The sequence below is a fragment of the Empidonax traillii genome, unplaced genomic scaffold, assembly GCF_003031625.1.
Source record: "Empidonax traillii isolate 1590-97213 ecotype Southwest subspecies unplaced genomic scaffold, ASM303162v1 scaffold35:size4298261, whole genome shotgun sequence".
In the NCBI taxonomy this organism is placed as follows: Eukaryota; Metazoa; Chordata; class Aves; order Passeriformes; family Tyrannidae; genus Empidonax; species Empidonax traillii.
Window position 1 is genome coordinate 2,154,677 of NW_020955228.1, and position 20,397 is coordinate 2,175,073.

At 40.6% G+C, this 20,397-nt stretch overlaps 1 protein-coding gene across 2 annotated transcripts in view; it reads left to right on the top strand.

Moving 5' to 3' along the window:
- Window positions 1-13,326, top strand: part of BZW2 (basic leucine zipper and W2 domains 2) — a 53,904-nt gene extending 40,578 nt beyond the window's left edge. For both annotated transcript variants that reach the window (XM_027877912.1, XM_027877911.1), the window contains exons 9-12: window positions 252-398; window positions 4,510-4,648; window positions 11,107-11,229; window positions 12,869-13,326. In XM_027877912.1, the coding sequence (XP_027733713.1) occupies window positions 252-398; window positions 4,510-4,648; window positions 11,107-11,229; window positions 12,869-12,897 (438 nt within the window). In that variant the 3' untranslated portion in view covers window positions 12,898-13,326. The remainder of the gene's footprint in view (window positions 1-251; window positions 399-4,509; window positions 4,649-11,106; window positions 11,230-12,868) is intronic.
- The last annotated feature ends 7,071 nt before the right edge of the window (window positions 13,327-20,397 follow it).

Consider the following 20,397-nt stretch of genomic DNA (forward strand, 5'->3'; position numbering starts at 1 on the left):
TTTTTTTTTCTATTCCCTTATTCTTGAGAAAATATTTCCTTTAGCTGCATTAACTGTTAGATTGGAGGGAAGGGACTAAAATTGTAGTCTCGTTACAGTAATATCATGCTAAATTCTTCCTTTTTATTATTCTTGTTCTGATTTTGTTTCTTATTACTTCTGCACCATGGTGTTACTTGTAAATGACTGCAAGTATATGGAAAGTCAGGAATTTCTGGTTCATTGAAAATGTCACTTATTTCCTGCTCCAGGTAGTGCTTTATGTAAAAGAGGAAATGAAAAGAAACGAGCTGCCAGAGCCAGCAGTGATCGGTCTCCTCTGGACCTGTGTCATGAACGCTGTGGAATGGAACAAGAAAGAGGAGCTGGTTGCAGAGCAGGCCCTCAAACATCTGAAGGTGTGTGCCTGGGAAGGAAGTTGTGAATTAACGATACATCCTATGGCTGTCAAGTTTTTACCTGTTTAAATCCAGGAGATGTAGAGTTTTGAAGGCTGAGCACACCAAGCATTGTGTGTAGCTGGACTTCAATCAAATGAATGCAGAACTGAGGTAGTTCAGATCACTGAGTGTCCTGAGGCATTCAGTGCAGAGGGCCAGGAGAACTGAGGTGATCACAGCTTGAGCACCTCTCCGTTGTGCTTTCAGTGAGGCAGATCCTGAGAGGCTCCTTGCACTGGGGGCAATGCTAAGCAAGTGCTGGGATTCAGCTTGCTCAAATCTGACTAGCAAGCCTGCAGGAGCTGCCTTCGAAATGTCTTTGCCCGAGGCAAAGACATTTTGGGAGCATGGTGAGGTGGCATCTGTGCTGGCTTTGCACAGAGCTGGTTAGATCCAGGCAGGAATGCTGAGGCCAGAATCTGTGCAATGGTTGTTGCCATTTGGACACTCAGCAACTTGTCAACTAATGAGCCAGAAGCTGGCTTGGGACTGTGTGCACTGTTTAGTGTGGTTACTCTCTGATCCAGGTACTGTCCTTGTGGATGAGGGAATCACCAACTACATGTTGATACAAAACCTCAAGATTTTGAAGTAGAAAAAAACCACAAACCAAAAACCAATGAAGAGTCATTGCCATTGTTGGTATTCCTCATCTGAATCTGAAGGAATTTTGCAGTGCAAGACCCTTGAGCTGAGAACAGAGGCAGAGAGGCTTTTCAGCAGAATTACTCCCTTTAAGCTGGTAAACCATGACCAAGAGAATACTCCCTCATAGCCAGGGCTGTAAAGATTTGCCCTAGGACAGAAGCAATCTGATCTTTATTCTTTATGGTAGAATAGATCTTTCTTTTTCATATTGGATGTCTCTCCATACTTGGGAGTTCCCACATTGGTTTAGCTCCTCCTACTGCTGTCCTTTCATCTGAATTTGGTTTCTCAATCAGTCATCCTAGAAATGCAGCCGCTTGGGATATTATGTAGTCTTTGATGGTAAGATTGAATGCCTTGAAGTTTTCTCAAGTGACCCAAATAGCAGTAGAGATGAGATAGTTTCCAGAAGGAGGAGAGACATTGTTTTTCTCATTCTTTTGATGTAAAAATTGATTATATCTCTTTGAGTTGTAACAAAGTATCCATTGAGATTTATTGTCTAGTGCTGCAGGGCAAATTAAGAAACACTTTTTGGAATATTTAAACATTGGGAAAAGAGAAATATAGCTTGCTTTGTGCAAATATTGTTGACTGGATGTTTAGTCCTATGCATCTCACTGACCCAAGCCATCACCTATATATGTACTCCCACTGAATTAGGTAAGGCATCTTGCCTGAGATAGGCAACTTTCTAGCTACATTAGCTACTTTCTAAAAACAGAGGATGAATTTGTATGGGGTATTCACTATTTGCACTTACAGGTAAGATTTTAATAGAAGCAATAGAAATAAAAATTTACACTTTGATAGCTACTTCTTTTACAGTTCAGTGTTCAAAAATCAACAGTGTTTGTTTCACATCCTTCCTCAGGATAGGTGGAGGCAGATCTTGGATTCTTCTGTTTGGGCTCTCAGCTGACCCAATGTGTGAGCCAACTCCAGAAATTGGATTAACAGTGTTAGCATGATACAGAGCTTAGTTCTGGGCCCTCCTGTGCATCGACATGCCAGGAAACAATCAGGGGGTTGCTTTGATCTGGTGGCGTGAGTCAGGATATGTATAAACACATACTTCATGTGCAACATGTCAGATGGTGGGATTTACTCTTGTATGGCTCTAAATGACAGATAACTTCACAAAGCACATTCCAAAAGCTTTGACATCTGGGTACCAGTCTCTTTAATTTACTAGATTTCTTTTAGTAAGCTGTATGTGAAGCACCCCTGAAAAGATGTGTCAAGGCAGAATGTTGACCTAGTTTGCAGACCTTAAAAAGCCTTGCTGGATGGGTGGCTACGTAATGGAAGAGGTGGACAGCCATGAACCAGTATACTCAGGCAGTGCAGTAAAAGTTCAGCTCCTGCCAGTCCATATGGCAGGACAGGCAGGAGCTGAACTCAGGAGGAGACAGGGCAAGCTGTTCAACCCTGAATCTTATGGAATAAGCTCCTCATCGTCCCAGTAACCTCACTATGACACTGGACATAGCTCCTAGGCCACTCCAATGCAGAGAAGAGATGTTCTCCGTGGGTGGGGAGAATCCTGTACACAATTTTCACTGGAGGCAAGGCTGTGGCGAGTTCATGACACTGCAGGTGCTGATCCACTGCTCCCTAACCTGGCACAAATGGAAAATAATGCCACTCTGCTCAGCCAGCAATGAGAGGAAGCTAATTTTATAGATTCTTCATCATTTAGACATTGTGAAACTTGTACCTGTAAGTCTGTACCAGTTGAGAGGTAAGAGAGGAATGCAAAGGGAGTCAAGCCAGATGTGGCAAAATGAAGATATTTTACTTCTAAACTGAAAACATAGGATTTTTATTAGAAATTACTTAATGTTTATAGACAGCAGCACTTCACAAATATATGGATGGTGGTGAGTTCTGCTGAATAAACCAACTGCAGTGTATATTGCCCTGCCTCCCTGCAACAGCTGAATGCTGCAAGGTCTAAAACAGGAAAAAGAGCTACCCAAAACCTGCACAAGTTTTTCAGTGCTTTTACCAAAGCAGTGACATTGTTTATTAAGATGTGGCTATACTTGCCAGAAGTTGAAAAACTTCTAGTGTTAGCTGGATCTTGCCATTTCTCATAGGTAAGGGACTTTCTTCCAGAAGTACTAATACTGTCTGCCTGCTGAGCTGCTCATTATTGTTGTTGTGTAATTTGTTGCTCTCTCTCTGTCTTTAAACTAATAGCTGATAATTATTAAAAAATACTTTTTTGACCAACCTTTAAAATTTCAGTTGATTCTCACACATTTTAATAGTTTATTTCCATGGATCATGTTGGGTTAAACCCTCAGGATTTAGCCCCTTGTAGAGAAGTGCTGAAGTGTAAATTCTTTTAAACTTGCCCATCAGTGATGGGTAATTTTTTACCTGACCAAGACCATCAGCAGCCCTGGTCTCACATACCAGAACTCTGTGATATCAGGCCATTGCAAATCCAGTTGAAAAATGTCAAACTGGGTGTTACTGAAAACAGCTAAGAAAGGCTGAGCTGATCAGTGCCAGAACAATTTAAATGGTGACATTACGTATATTTGGCCTAGGGCTCTGAAGATCAAGGGTAATTTGTTTTCCCTTCATCTCTGAAACACGCTCTTAATATTACCTTAAGATTGCACTCTTAGCTGGACTCATCACAGGCTAAGATGACAGGAAATCAGAGAGATGTGGATATAAGCACTAGCTTTTAAGGAAGAGTGAACAGGATATGGTCCTTTAATGTAATTTTTAATTTTAAAATCTGAAATAAGAGGGGAAAATTGCATAACAAGTAAGTTTTTGCTTTATCTTTTATTATATGAATAGGCTCCAGGAAAAGACAATGAAAGGTACCATTACTGTCTTGTCAGAGTAACATTAGCAGTTAATACTGTACTTAGAAAATGTTGCTCATTACCAAAGAAAACGTTGTCATGATACTCTTGATTGTGGTAATGAGAAAAAATAATGCTACTTAATCACAGTTCACTTGGAATAATTTAATTTATTTCAGTTTCCTGGGACTTCTGAAACCCCTATGACTCTAGAGATTTTTATTATTTTCATACATTTCATCCTGGGATATCTTACATTATGAACCTCAGTAAAACATCACTCCTGAATGAGCAGCATGCTGCCTTGTGAAATGTGTGACAGCAGTACTCCCAAACTGTGGGCTTCATAAATTTATTTTACAAAATTCAGTATCTAAGTGGTACTGACTTTTAGCTCACAGCATGCAGCAACATGCTAGAAAAACATGTATATGCATTGTATGTGTTTAAGAAAATACAGTGTGCAAGTAAATCTAAGGTTTCAGTGAAACAGATTTTCAGGGATGAAATTCATGATGCATATTTTAAAAAAAATTATTTATTTGTATTTTTAGTATACTGACTTATTTTTTACCCTCTCTTCCTTTCAGCAATATGCCCCCCTGCTTGCTGTGTTTAGCACTCAAGGCCAGTCAGAGTTGATCCTTCTCCAGAAGGTGCAGGAGTACTGTTATGACAACATTCACTTCATGAAAGCCTTTCAGAAGATAGTGGTACTCTTTTATAAAGGTAAAAGTCTATATCCACTGTTGTATTCTGTGCTTGGATTCTCTATGCCAACCACTGTCCTATCACCACGTATTGCTTATGAGAAGGCTTTGTTGGAGTTGAACTCTGAAATACGTTGTGCTTTGATAGTTCAAAGGAGTGTGTGGCAGCAGGAGAAGCCGAAACAGGCCCTTCTCTCTCTCTCTGTTGCTCTTATCCCATAGTCAAGAAGCATGAGCAGTATCCAAGCACTGTCCAGACTATTCAAGTGCAGTTTAGTCTTTGTATAAAACCAATTCTGGGAAGACATTTCTATAAACTTCTATCAGATGTAAAAAGTAGATTAGAGGTTGGTTTTAAGAAACCTTTGAAATTGCAAACCTTCTTGTCAGGAAGATGTTTCAGCGTTTTGGAGCAGGCTTTTTTCAACTCACTCCTTGCCAGAAGGAGCTTTCCTCTTTCTTCTTTCCCTGCCAATTTCTTACAGGTGCTATAGTTTGAAGGATTTCATTTTTATTGTGAAATTGACTTCTTCACAAGTTTATTCTGATCAGGTTGTCATAGAGACTAATGGTCTTGCACTGCATGTGATGGGTGGGCGCCAAACAGTTTGTTCTGACGTTCTTGCTATAAATAGTTGAAGAAGAAAAATCAGGAGTAGAAACCCAATGTTGATCTTTGTTCACCCTGTTGAATCCAGGTACATGTGCAAGGCAGATAAGTTCAGACTGTTGAAATAATTTCATGGCTTCAGAAGGCAGAAGGAAGAAGAGGAATCATGTGAATTCATTTCCATCCTTGTGACAATACAGTTGTGGCCTCAATGATAAATGAAAAGGCTGTACACCTTGTCCCTCTGCCCTGAAATTCTGCAATTCCTAAATACTAATGAATGTAGAACAACTTGAAACTGCAATCTGCAGCAAGCACTTTATTCAGTTTTCTTTTGAAAAGAACATTCACTTCAGACATGATGAATGAGAGGCATAACTGCTGCACACTTAGAGCATAAGCGATGGTTAAACCAGAAATAGTCTTGTGTAGGATTGCCTTCAAAATGTTTGTAGATTCATTACTGGGTTAGCCTGCAAGAGCAACCCTGACATTCCAAAGCATTTAAAAATTAAAAAGATAATAAATTACTGAATTGTATATTAAACATCCGATCTACTCTACTCACCCCACATGCTCTTGTTCTGACTCTGGAGATGAGCAGGTATGTTTGGAGGTATGAGAAGATTTTAGCCTCAGCACTGCAGGTGCCACAGTATTGTTTAGGATTCACCTGATGTCTAGAAGAGTGTTTGGAGCTACTGTATGGCCTGTTGGTAGAAGTTGTGAGTTCATCATGTCCAGAACGTGCAATATGCGCTGTGCCTGTATTCCTGCTTGGAATATCTGGGGTAGGCATGCAGCAGCACCTGCCTCTCTGCCATCTGCTGCAGTCATGCGGTGGCACAGCTGCCAGCCCTTCCTGGCCCCATTTAGGCTGAAGCTGGCTCTGTCCTGTTGGGCAAACGAAATCCTGCCTGCTGGAAACTGCTCGCCCAACATTACAGCCTCTGCCAGAGGGCCCTTCTGAGCGCTGGACACAGTGAGCTGTGTCCAGCTCCAATCTGTTTATGGCAGCTTTGGAGTTAAACAGGCTGAGGACACGCTGAGCCCACTAGCTGAGGACACGCTCCTGCATTAACCAGGGAAGATTCTGGGAGCAGTTGTTCCTTCAATTCCTGTTTCTCCCACAAGATGCTATCGAGCTTTGATGGATCGTGGTTTGGATTGCCCAGAGCCATGCTGCCTGTCTCTTCATTGTTTCAGTGCTGGTAGATCTCGCCCTCTCTTTCTCCCCAGTTCAAACCTATCCATGAGAAATAAGCCATCAAGTCTTTTTAGATACATATTGTAGATCATTTGCTGATGACAGCAGCATATCAGCATATCTTCTGATTCCCAATAGTCAAGGAAAACAATCCCCTAAAGCTGCTACTAGCCATGTTGGTGGTGAAGGAACAGCAAACCTCCATCCATGTTCCCCTTCCTGTTTTAATGAAGTGTAACCTGCATAGGATCTGGAGAGGTTTCAGGGTACCTAATGACCTTTTGTCTGGTGACAGATAAAGGTATCTGAAGTATCTGTGAACAGGCTTTCTACCAGCATGAATGTGGACAGTTTGCTGCTTGTTACTCATTGTGAGGGAGTGCTTCCTGGGCATGAAAACAGTCATCTGTGGTGGTAGGCACCAGATGCCAGTCACATTTTGACAAATTTAGTTCTATGACTACTCTCATCAGCATGCCCAACAACTTGCATGTCAGTGCTTTCCATATTTCTATCATAAAATAGCCCTTGGATTACTTTCTTGTGAATTACCTGGAAATACTAAACATACTGACAGCTGGGGCGCATTAGCACCTGGAAGGTCTTGGAAGCCTGTGGTGTTGATTTTTTTGTTTATTATTCTGTCTCTAAACAAGAAGGAACTTTTTCCCTGATGGAAACCCAAGCCCTACTTTCCCTTAAGTAGTAGCAGCTTCTTATCAGCTCGTAGGTATAATCTGCAAAAGCAGTTATGTAGTCAGTTAAAGCTTTGTTGACATCATCATTATTATTATTAGTCTACCTTTGTGTTCCTGATACAGTATAGAGGAAAATAAGCTGTTGTCATGACTGTAAGCCCAGAGGGACTGGATCTACGCTACCCTAACTCTGCCCTAGCTGAAACCAGGACAGCTCTGCTGTTCTGTACTGATCCCCGGCTATGATGTTGCTTCTCTGGATTTCACTTAAAGCCAGTACAACTGGTCATCTGCCATCTGCATTTTGACCAATAATCTCAAAGCCAGTTGTAGAATAAGACTTTCTGAATCCTTTTGAGTGATACCCAAGAAGTTTTCCCCTCTCCTACTATGTGTTTTTTGTTAGTTTGTTCTGTGTTGCAGTGTGCTTTGTAACTGGGTAAAACAAGCACTGTTGTTATTGGGTTACATGCTATATATCGTATTCACCTGTTGAATCTCCTTTTAGTTTGTGTCCATCCTTAAAATTTGAAATGTAGAATCGATGCTATTGAAATTATTACCCATTCCTTTCATGAGGATCAGAATTTCACCCTTTGAACAGAAAACACAAAACCTCTGTGTATTTTTTCTTTTAGAATTCAAGACAACATTTATAAAATGAAAAAAAAAAATTTGATCACAAGTGCATATAAAGTAAGACTGTTTTCGGCATAATTAGGTCTCAGATACACTCTTTTGCAGTATGGAGATACAGTAACCAAATGATGCAGACTATCAAGAGATTCTCAAAAGGCAGGAATTCTGCAGTTAAATGAATGGAATTTCATGTTTCAATTCATAGACAAGTTTTGTTTTTTGATGGATCACAATAATCTTTAAATATCTTCATAATTGAAGTACTTTCTTGTGGTACTGGATGCAAAATTTTCCTGGGAAAAACCCAAAACAAACCATAAAGGCCTTAATTATACTGTGGGTGACATTCCTTGCATTGAAAGAACCCTTGCCCTAAGGCTCTGTTCTCCCAGCTGAGTTAGCTGCAATAGAGTTGAATTTTACAGATTGATTGACTGTGTTGGCAGCTGCCAGGGTGTGCTTTTCCCTTTACTGCCTGTGGCTATGTGGTTTGAGTTGAAAGCAGAAATTCATTTGAACTGGGTGATTGAGTACAAAGCCAAGACCTGAACTTCAAGTAACTATCCAGTTAACCCTGAAGTAAAGACACTGGGCTGTTCAGTCTTTTTGCTGTGCAGCTTCTCCCTTTTATGAGGGACGTCCCTGGAGGCTCTGGCTGTGGGTGGTTTGAGTGGCACTTGGCTGCACCTGCAGGAAAACTAGCTCTCTCGGGCTGACATCACCTGGGAAAATGATGTGCAGTGAAAATGATGTGCACACGCCCACAAACCACAGTGTTCAGCTTCAGCCATTATAATATATCTATAATCAACTTTAATGAGGAATAACTATATATATACAAAATGAATCATTCCCTTCATCCTCCTTCCATTTTTCCCCAGTGTTCCCACTGCTTCAAAGCAACCTAGAGGTATGATTAACTACACCCTGTCCTGCAAGATTGTTGGATTGAGCATCTCTGTGCTGACAGTAGAATGTCATTCCTTATGACCAGTGGAGACATGAATGTATTACAAATATTTCTCAGAAATGAAAGGACAGTTGCAGTCGTCATTTTTGTAGTTCAGTGCATTTTGGTCTTCCCTGTTAGGGTAGGAGGTTTATTGCCTTGGAGTTACATACAGGCAAATTTTTCATCCTCCAAACTTAGAATATTTTAGTCTTCAAGATACATGTGAGATTGCATGCTGCTATTATGAGGTAGGACTTCGGGGGGGGGGGAGGGAGGGAGAAGTTCCCCTTTCCTCTTTGGTAAGAAACCATTGAGCTTACAGACTGCAAATCAAAAAGCCAGACTTAAATCCTATTACTCTTGAACGGAGCTATGTGCCTACCAGCTTCCCTGTACAGTATCATAATGTGAACTGTAACGCAGCAACGGCTTCAGCAGTTTCTTCTACACAGCAGCTTCATGCTTGTAAATGTCCACAGTACCCCACAGCTTGAGCTGGGGAGGGGATTGCTCTACTAATTTGGTGGTAGTGGTGGTGGCTGGGGAGGTTTTGTTGTTTGGTTCTTTTGGGGTTTTTTTTCTGAGATCTCCCATGATTTTCTTCGCCAGTCCTTAAGATTCATAATAAGTGTCATACCCTGTGTAACTTTGCAGGTGTAGTTGTGTAAACAGAAGCTTATCACATGCATTTCACATTAAACTGCAGATTCATAAGCCCGTGTTAAATATTTTCAGGTTTGCTAAATTAAAATCCAGATTTGTTAAATACTGTAATGCCTTTGAGCTGTTGCTAAGGACTACTGCAAGTATTTAATACAGTGTGTTAAAAACCTCTCTCTTAGCTCCAGCGTTTCTGTAATATTGGGAAAGTTCTTTGTGGCAGGTTGTGACTTCAGAAAGGTAGTGTCTTTGTGTGCCACTTGTAGGGCTCACTAAGCACAATTTATACGTATGGAAAAAAGCCTAGAGCCAGTGCAGTCCTGTTTTCCCTGCATTTTCTCTGCATTACTATCAGTTGCAGCAAACTGCAGAAGAGGTTTTATTTTGGAAGACTCTGAGAGACAAGGAAATTTCCATGCACTAACTAAATTTCTTATTTTCAGAGAGACTTCAGTTACTATTGGATGTCTTGGGATAGTTTTGATTAAGTTCAAACGTATCCCTGTTGCTTCCATCTGTTTATTATTCAATAGCATATGTGAAATGTGTCTCCTCTGTCTCATTTGATCAGATGCTTTGGGGTTCTGCTGTCATTTATTTCAGTTGGTCTTCTTCCCTTCCCTGCCACATCTGCTGTAACTTGAGGCTGAAGCAGAAGGTGGTGGTCAGGGTCGGTGCTTTGGCAAGCAAACACCCAGTGGGTGGGATGGCACTGAGGAGCTCAAGGAAGCAGTGAAGTACATAAATGCATTGATTTTGCAGAGTGAGGGAGAGTAGTTTGTTCAAAGACAAAAAGAATGGAAATTTTAATGAGGTGTAGAAAGCTGTCTTTAGTCTTTTTACAGAACACAGTTTGATTTTTTTTTTTTGATGTTGTTGTTTGTTCTTGCCTCTTGCGTTACATAACTGCCGAAATGCCATTGTCAATCCCAGATTTTGCCTCCGCAGCCATCAATTACTGAGATACTTGGCTTGGCTGGATCACAGGAGCTTTGTCCTGGGGCTAGAGGTCTGTTGCTAGACCTAAATTTGCATCTGTTGGAAACAATAAGTGTCCTTGCTATTTATTAGTATTTCTTTATTCTGAATCGTACTTAACCTCACATTTCCTCACTGACAGCTATTTTGTTCCTGATGCATGTCATAAAAATGTCAGCTGTGCTGTCCATCCAAGCCAGTCCCTTAAAATGGGTGGTCTGAATAGTGAACTTAAAACTTATTAGCTGAAAACCATATAAAGCCTTTAGAGATTAAAAAAAATCCCTACTGGTTGTCTTTTAAGGATTTAATCAGGAGGTGTCTGTTCACTCACATTTCTAGAACCATGCACAGTTCTGTGATACAACAGCAAGAAAGAGCATTATAATTCTTATTGTGGTGACTTTCAAGATGTGCAGGCTGATTATTTTATTTGTTCTATCTAACTGATTATGTGGTGTATTTAAAACAGATGAGTAGAGAACTCTTCTTTACAGAAGCACAATATTTATTACTTTATTTTAAGCTTAATACATTACACATTTTATTGCATTTGGAACCCGTAATATGCATCAAATATTCTGTATTTGTAGCCTAATATAGATCATGCAAAACTTGTTTCACTGTGATCATATTAACTTATTTTATGCTGCCTTGAGCAGATTTCAAATGAGATTTTTTTTTAATGTCTAAAAGATATGTTGATTTTTACAAACACTGATCTGTATTTCAGCTGATGTTCTGAGTGAAGAAGCTATCCTCAAATGGTATAAAGAAGCACATGTTGCTAAAGGCAAAAGTGTTTTTCTTGACCAGATGAAGAAATTTGTGGAGTGGCTGCAAAACGCTGAAGAAGGTATGTGTTCATTTGAAGAACTATGGTAGTCTCTTTATAAAACAATTTTATTTTTTCAGAATTCAGTTGTACCAGACATATACAGGATTTAGAATAGGAAACAGCAGGCACCACTGTCCAGATTGTTTCTGGACAAGCTTAAAAACATTTGCTGCTTTTTAGTGATTGTGGTATCCCTGTGAAGTCCTTTAATCATTAGATACCACTTGTCTGTAGATAAGATCTTTAAGCTTCTGCAGGGAGGAACTCTGCACTGATGACAGGATGAAGTACCTAGGTGTTAGGCTGCACAACCAAACAGTTTTCTGTCTTGGTGTTTTTTCTGCTATTACCATGTTTAATGGCAACATGAACTAACAAGCCTGCCTGTGCCATGGCTCTTGAAACTGGGTTTAGCTGAATGGTCAGACTAAGATTATGTAATCTGTATTTGCTGCTTTAAAATGCTTATTTGGGAGAGGAACTAGTTCCTTTAGTCCCTAAGTTGTTTTTTCTCATGTTCCGCATAGGCAAATGCTTGTACTGAATATGTAAGTTATCTTTTTTTGCATGGAAAAGGAATTCCATATCAGTTGGGAAGATAAATCCATGTGTAATAGAGATGGAATTATTAGAGTTCATTTGAATCCACTTAATATAATCAGTTTTATAAACTTGGAGGGAATATGTAGTAATACCAAGGAAGAGATAAAACTTTGCAGCAATTCACACGTTCAGGTAGCAGTATGAAAATGGCAGCTCCTTTTACAGTTGAGCTTTTGGATGCGCAATCTTGGTCTAATTAAGCAATATTTTCCCCTTTTTAATTTTCTGCTTGTATGCCTTTTGGCTGCTCTTTATTTTTATCCTTTCCTGCTTGTCCCCTCTGCCAGATGTCCTTCATTACAAAGTCCAGTACAAATGGAGACAAAATGTTTCTGTGGGAACATGCAGACCATGTTTGCTCTGAGAAATCTGATCTATGGTGTAGTATTTGTTGGCAGTGAGCCCTTTCCTGTCAGGTGAACACAGACAGAAATACAATATGATGCAAAGTAGCTTTAGGTGACAAAATCACCATGTATATTCCTATTTCTAAATTACTTCTCCTGCTGCTTCTACTTCTAAATTACTTTCATCTTATGCTATGCAAATCATTAAAAAAATTTGGTTTTACAGGCTTCATACCTGCTGTAGGGTAACACCACTTCTGCCTTTCTAGATTGTCTGAATGATGATGCTGAGTGATATTTGCAGAGCAAATAGTTTTAAGGGTGCTTCCTGGATGATAGCAGTGCCATCTACTCATAGAAATTAGAAGAGTGAGCAACTGCTGATCCTTTATTAAACTCAGCTCAGATATGCATTGTGTGGCTCTGCAGATGAGGGCCAGAAACATTCATAGCAATGTGGTGAAAATTTTAGTGACAGATCTGTAAATGAAAAGCTCCACTGTGGAGGGCAGCAGAGTAGACCTTCCTGTTCTGAAGCCGCGTGTTTGTTTCTGGCTTACTCTGTTTGATCTGCCAACCTTTCCTAGGAAGTACTACATGCGATGAAAATTTTCGGTTTGGAAGGATATCTTGTTCTTTTTATAGAATAACTCACATCCCTGTCCTTGTGCAACCTACATGAAGTGTTTTACTTTCTTCTCTTCCAGAGTCCGAATCTGAAGGGGAGGAGAACTGAGACGGTTCCACAAAGCACAGTCTCAATCTAGGTTAATGCCAAATGCTCTTGGAAATGCCGTACTGTTCAAGCAAAGAGGCTTTACTTCAGTGTCATACAGAAAACTATAGACTAGACTTTCCTTTTGTTTAGAAGAATAAAGGTTTTTAATGGAGCCCTGAGGCATTAGATGCTTTACTTGGGACTCTTACCTCTGGCTCATTGTACACTAACTTAGGCAAAGACATCCAGCAAGGAGCCATATAGAAAAAGTGAAATTAAATACTTATGGACTCCTTTTTATTAACGGTCTTTTTCAGGTACTATGGTATATGAACACTCCAATTTCTGTTTATAGAACTGTTTGGTCTGTGTTTGTAGCTCAATATTGGCTTGTGTATGTGATTTGACACCACCACATTTTTTTGAATAAATGGCTTTTATATCTTAGTTTTGTGGTGCAAAAGTGTATGCTTTCTCAATTTGGCTTACCAAAGTTTTTATCATTCTTCAAGTGAAAATAACACAAGAATGTCAAGAGACAGTTTTCATACTTCTTACCCAAAAATCCAGCATCCATAGTTAACTGGGATCACTATCAAACCTTTATTACTGTCCTTCCATATAACTTTGGACAGATTAACCAAATTGCATAGCAAGTGTTGATTCATTCCGTTAATTAATTCAAAGAAAAGGTACAGGATCAAATCTGCGGAGTTGCAGTTTTGCAGGTACAATTTATGCGAATGATAAGTAGAATAATGTGGTCTTCTCAGTTCCAACTACATTCAGTTACTGGTGATTGCTGAGTTTTGCAAGAGAAATCATCTCATTTTAGAAGTATTAGCTTCAAAACATGCATGACCAGAAGTCATTACATGTGAAATCTGAAATTTATGTATATCAGGATTAGAAAAGACAGGCTTGTATTCTTAGAGGGGAAAAGCATGAAAGAGCGTATTTAACTAATGAAGTGGGGTATTTTGTCATTAGAAACCAGTAAGCTAACAGATAGAACAGATTTTTCTATGGGAAACTCAGCACTTCATATTAACCACAGGTCTCTTGTCTCAGTATGTATCTGGCTTTTACTGGAAACAGCAAATAGCAAGTGGAAATCAAGTGCTGTTGAATGACAGCTTTTCATCTAGAACAGCATTTATTTTTGTAGCAGGTATTGATCTTTGGATGGGGAAATATGTCATGGGGATATTTCCAGTAACTTAGAGGAAACCATAAGATAGTCATACTAAAAAGTAGAACTGATGCATTAGCTGTGTGCTTTTCATTTTGGCTTTTGTTATTACAGAAAATAAATTTGCCGGGCACAACTGTCCTGGGACCATCTTTTCACAAACTCTGCAGCAGTGACGTGGCAGTATTGAATCAGTGATATGGAACTACTATTGCTAAAACCATTTCAAATTCAGAATTGCCATTTTCTGAGGTACTAATGAATATTTAGCTTGGTGTACGTAAAACCACTTTTCTGTATAATTTGAAACTTAGACTGACTTCAGAGGTACCAATCTTGAATAATATAATGTGCGTGCAGTGAGACTGCCAGGGAGAGCAAGGCTGGCTGCGGGCTGGCTGGGCCATCTGCTGGAGACAAGGATCATCGGCAGCAGGAGGCACTTTGAGGCCACAGGCAGCAGATCTGGGGTGCTGCTGTGACTCTGTCGCTGCCATACTGCAGATTTAGGCAAAGTTCAGTGGAATCCACTGCACTGCATTTCAGGTACCTACAAGCCAGGCACACGTTGAGTTGAGCCCAATGATCCTTATGGGTCCCTGCCAAATTGAGATGTTCTGCGATGGCTGACGCAGTTGTCCCAGCTCCATTTATAGATGTTGGAAAGAAATGAGTGGTTTTAGCACAGGGCCGCTGGCCCAAGTTGAGACTTGTGATTTGGAGCAGGGTGAGGAGTTGCACTTTGGACTGGCAGGAGTTGTCCATTTTTCAGTCACACATCACCCAAAACCCAACGTCTTCTGTGCTCATATCATATCTAATGTGTAGCTCCTCAGAGCCCTGCTCAGCTTGCCCACCCCCTCCCAGCAAAATCGTTATGTACTAAGTGTTTCTGTATCTAGTTTCCTGGAATTTTCCCACCTAATCTCTGAGATCAGTTCAGGTGGGGACTTTCTACGCACATGTGCATTTCATCCAGCATTTCACATGTATGCTGGTAACTGAACTAGGTAGAAGCACAAATACAAATAAATTTCATTTGTGTCAGGCTGAATTTCAGTACAAGTGTGTGTAATGATAAGTTTTTTTCTCAAGAAACCTATGCTTTAGAAGCCAGGCAGAGCTTTTGATGTGACTCTCTTCAGGCAAAGTGCCCTTCCCTGGAAGCCTTCACAGAGTCTGCATTTCAGTTAAAAATGTTCCCAACCCAAAGCATTTCTTCAACACAACCCTTGAATTAGTGTTTCTCTGCTAGAGGAATGAAAGCTATAGTCAGCACTAAATATATTTTTCAAATAAGGAATCAGTCTTGTAAAAGATACTTCATAGAAAATGTGCTTCACATAATATATTGCATTCACTTTTGAAACATCAGTACAATGTCAGAACTGCACATATATCTTTTACTTTACAATAAATTGCAATAGGGTACACTTCAAACTGGGAATTACTGAATTTGAAGATGATTTTTCCCTTCTGACCTCTCCCTTCTGAAATCATGCTGAAGTTTTAACTAAGAAAGCCAATTAAATTGCTTTAAAACATTCCTGTGATGTGCGTATGCTCTCCAGGAGAGGGACCACATCATCATTGGGATTTGAGTGGCACAATTCTATTTCAGGAAAGGTTGTGCACTTCAGCAGTGACAAACCAGCACTTCAAAGCCAGCAAAGAGTGAGAAAAGGTGGCCCAATCCCTTACATTCACTGATGTAAGGGTGGGTGTGGGGTTGCTGTTTTGAACCCCTTCTTCAAAACGTGACTTTCCAGAACCAGCTGTTTCGGGCCTAGAGTGGATGCAGATGTTAGGGAACATGGTGATTCAGCCTTGCCGAGTTTGTCTAAACAGCAGGTGGAGAATAAAACCTGTCTCTCCCAAGCATGCCCTTACCGAGCCACTGGTAAATTGCCTCCTAATTGTAATGGGTCCCCTCTGGCACCTCAAGGGCTTTGCTTTAAGCTCGTATCATGTTCATGGACAAAAGTAACTACCTTTAAAATCACAGTTGCACTTAAAATGGGGATTATCTAAAATAAGGCTTGTAGGCTGAGACAAAGCAATCCTTTCTCAAAAAGAGCCACAAATAACATTACACGGGTTAATTGCAGCCAACCAGTCAGCACTCGCTCAGCTGTGCTGGTTATTAAGAACCAAAATGAGGACAAATTACATAACTATATATATTTTCCAAAAAAAGCCATATCTTTTGATTTTGAAGGGGGGAAAAGCAAATCATCAGGGTTGGCTTCATCCACTTTTCCACAGGCTTTTGATTTTGTTTCTGCTATGGTATTTTAAGGAAAAGTTAACTCTTGCTCCTTACCAGCCACATGGGCCTTTGGAGCTTCATGTAAATGGAAACAAATCCTAGGAGGGGAATTTATGCCAGCACCTGCGGAAGACACAATTCGGGCAGGTGAGCACTCCCAAGCTGTACACATAACCTATATTTGGCCCATGTCACACAGTGCTGTGCTGGTGTCCTGGATGACCTGCTCACTTGCTATTTTTTCCTGTCGGGAATCTGATTATCAGCACTGTGGTGGCCTCGGTTTCCTCCCACAGAGGCCTGACAGCTCGCGTCACACCACACACTAGCAGGTTCAGATGCTTGGCCCCCTCTGGCTCTCTCCAGTTTACCAAAGTTATTCTCTGATGAGAAAGAAGTCACAAGATTACAAGGGACCTCGTGAGCTTTACCAGGAGCTGTGCAGTTTGGACTCTCACCTCACCACTGCTCCCTGCTGCCTTGGGGCACCAGGGGCCATGCTGGGAGAGCAGTATCCTTGGTACTCATCTGAAGAGATCCGGATTAGGAGAGTGAAGAGTGTGTGCTTGCTTTCCCACTGCCTCTCCCACATGAATGTAAGAGAGAAATGCACTTGTCCATCTCAGCCATCATGAAGCAGGACCACACAGATGGCTCTGTTTTGCAGACATACAGGACATGTCCCCCACCCACTGAAGAGTCATGCTGGACTGTATTTGCCAAGATCCACTATCTTCTCCTAGTTACCATGAGAAAAGAGATCAGTGCTGGAGCTGCTAATATGATTCAGCTGCAGATGGACAGGTAGCATTTTGGTACTTGGATCTGTCACTCTCACGTCTGCTGGAGCCCAGCAAATCAATTACCTTAGCCCAAGTATCTTACTTAACTCTTCAATGTTAATGACTACCACTTCATCCTACACTCACCACAGCTCTTCTACTAGTGAGTGGTGTTACAAGACTCAAGTGTCTGCTTCCATACTGTCCAGCACCCTTCATCCAGGGGACTGCAGGGAAACTGCAAAGTGTTCTGGAACTCCACCAACAGGGAGAAACACACCCCAAACACCAAATTCCTCTGATTTAGGAAAACACAGGAATAAAAACAAGATTGATTCAATCCAGAATGAACAAATGATTGTATCATGGCAACTTCATAACAAGAAGATGCTTTTGCGTTGCAGTCTCTTCCAGTACATCAGTTGCCTGAGATTTTTCTGTTTATTTTTCCCTGATGAAGATTAGGAACATTGCTGACAGGCCAACACTGTCCATATCATTACTAGTTATTGCTGGGATATTTGCATAACACTGACAGCCATAAATTATGCCAGAAGAAATAACAAAACAGTGTTCTTGATGTATCCAAGGATATGGCTAAAATAAGGCTTTTAGCCTGACCTATGTTATTAAACCCACTGGTCTAGTTGGGAAAAATCAATAAGCTTTCAAAAGGTCCAAAATAGAAGCAGCAGCCTTGAAAAAATAAAAATCAGCTGGGAACAACTGATCTAAAATTTAGTTAGATTTGTATCAATAAGACCCCCTGAGAGAAAACAGATGGTACCTGTGATACTACAGGAGATTCTAAAAGGAAATGAGAAGGCAGATAATGTAGAGTTTGTGGAATAAGTAGGACATGTCAGTGAAAGAAAAGGTTAAAAGTTGTCACAGACTCTCTCTGTTTTACTGTATTGATCACCTAAAGAAGTTTAAATAAAGGAAATTCAGACTTTTCCAACTTTGCTCAAGGGTCTCGGCCAGTACTGCATTAGTTAGGAAAAAAATGGTATTTATCATGGGTCTTGGTGCCCATCCCTATAATCCAGGCACTGAGATAATGCCAATGCAAACGTATCAGTGGAAAGAGCCTGGAGATGACACATTTTCAATATCAGACATTTTTCTGTTGTCAAGAAATGTAAGCAGTGTATGGACAGATGTGGAAGACTGCACTTTTCCTACCTTTTGAAAATTAAAAAAAAAATGTTTTCTGTGATTTTATCAAGACAGTGGGATTCGGGCGTTGATAGAAATGACCTTGTATTTCTTGCTATTATCACAGACTTCATATCTTCTGCATTTTGCTTTGAGCTTAAGATATTGGTGAATCCAGAAAACTCTGAATCTGTAAAAGCTGTTCCAGAAGAACCCATTAAGGCTGGTTTCTAACTAAAGGGTATGTCATCCTGTCCCCAGCTGGAAATGTCCTGAATTCTCTCCCATCAGAAACTACACATAATTCAGTAAATCCAACATGGGAATGGCTTCTCCCAGACAGATCACCTCTCACCCTGGTTTCTCACCTTCCTCTTCATCACAGGTTGGCCCAGATTTCCAGAAAGACTGGGAAAACATTTTGTGACCTTCAGCTAAAATTCTGGACCTGCAATCAGAGCTCTCTGCCCTCTCATGCTGCTGAAGAGCCTGTGCAGCAACACGTCCTGCAGCCCCTCGCCTGGAGGAAGGAAAGGGGATCCCCCTTTCCCAGGGCCCAGGGCAGTGACCAAGTGCCATTGCTTCAAGTCCCCTCTTGGTGCCCCTCCAGCTGGCACACAGCCTCCCTGCCAAACCCAGGGGAAGCAGAGCACATGAACCACATCTGGCACAATTCCAGCATTCCTCAGGGAAATCTGCGTTGAGTGCTAAAATAATCACAGCAGCCCAGACTTGTAGGGATGCAGTCTCCGGAGACACCAAATAGGCCAGTAGCTTGTCAGGAAAAATGCCAGCAAACGCTGCAAAGACAGAGAGGGAAGAAGCAGTCCCAAGAGAAGTACAGAACACAAAAAACAAGGCAGAGGGATAATTCAGAATACTTGTATCATTCAAGGTCATGTGTGTCCCTTCTGCACCAAACAGCAAGTATGTGCTGCTCCTCTTACAGTCACACCCAGGTTGCTGTTACCGATGAGCAGAGACTGCTTTATCTCAATTTTTTTCTTCTATTTCAGCTTTCAACTGCATTTTGTGCATAATCACAGTCACCATTCCCTTTGTATGTGTTCTTAGTTGTTTTTTTTGTTGGTTTTTTTTTTTTTTGGGGGGGGGTAGTTTTAGTATTTTTATAATAACTGATTATTTAGTTTAGTGATTTGTGTAGCATTTTTGTCAACTGAATTTTTGTTTGTTTTTTTTTTTAATAAACCTTCCTGAAACAGCAGCTCATGGTGCTCCTTTAAAGTGAGGGACTCTAGGGGAAAAATGCAGCTCAAATGATACAGGCACACATCTGGATGACTTACTAATAAAACAATTCTCCCTTCAAGGACTAGAAGAGCAAACAGACACTTGTTTATGCTCTGCCTGTGAGCAACTTCACCTTTTTACATTACTAAACTTGAGTAGGATGGATGAAAGGCAAGAATCAGATGAAGGCAAGAAGAATCAGCATGGATAAATCAAAGACATGAATATATCTACTAGAGAAGTCCTAAAGCAACTGGTTCTCATGACCCTAAACTCCAAATGGCTTCCACAGGGTCTGGGAGAGGTCTGAAAGCTTTAAGCAACATAGGGACAACTGACTGAAGAGAAACACATGGTGGTGCTGATGCTGCAAAGCAACCCTGAAGTTATAACATGAAAAAGGCACAGAGGAAAAGTGTGGTCTTCCTGGGAATACTAATCCTTAGAGAGGAAGAAAAAGGACAACTTCTTCCCATATCAATGGAACAATCCACTAGGGACAATTTTAATAGTATAGATGGGAACCTGAAAGTAAACTAGAGGAAAAGCATAAAAGCATGGCCTTCTACAAACATAAATGAGAGAGTGACAGCAGAGCAACAACCTGCCAGTCTTGCAACATTGGGAAGGTCTGAACCATGCTGTAGACGACATGTATGCTGGAATTTTGTTTCCATACTGAAATTCATGCGAACTGTTCTCACAAGAAGTTACTTAAAATATCAGGGATCCAGAGATATTCTGATTCCCAGGGGTTCTTAGTCCACTCCACAAAATGGAAGCATTGGAAATTAAGATGACCCTTAAAATGACCCAGATTCCCCAATCACAACCAGAGACTCCTTGTAGATTTGGAGAAATATTTG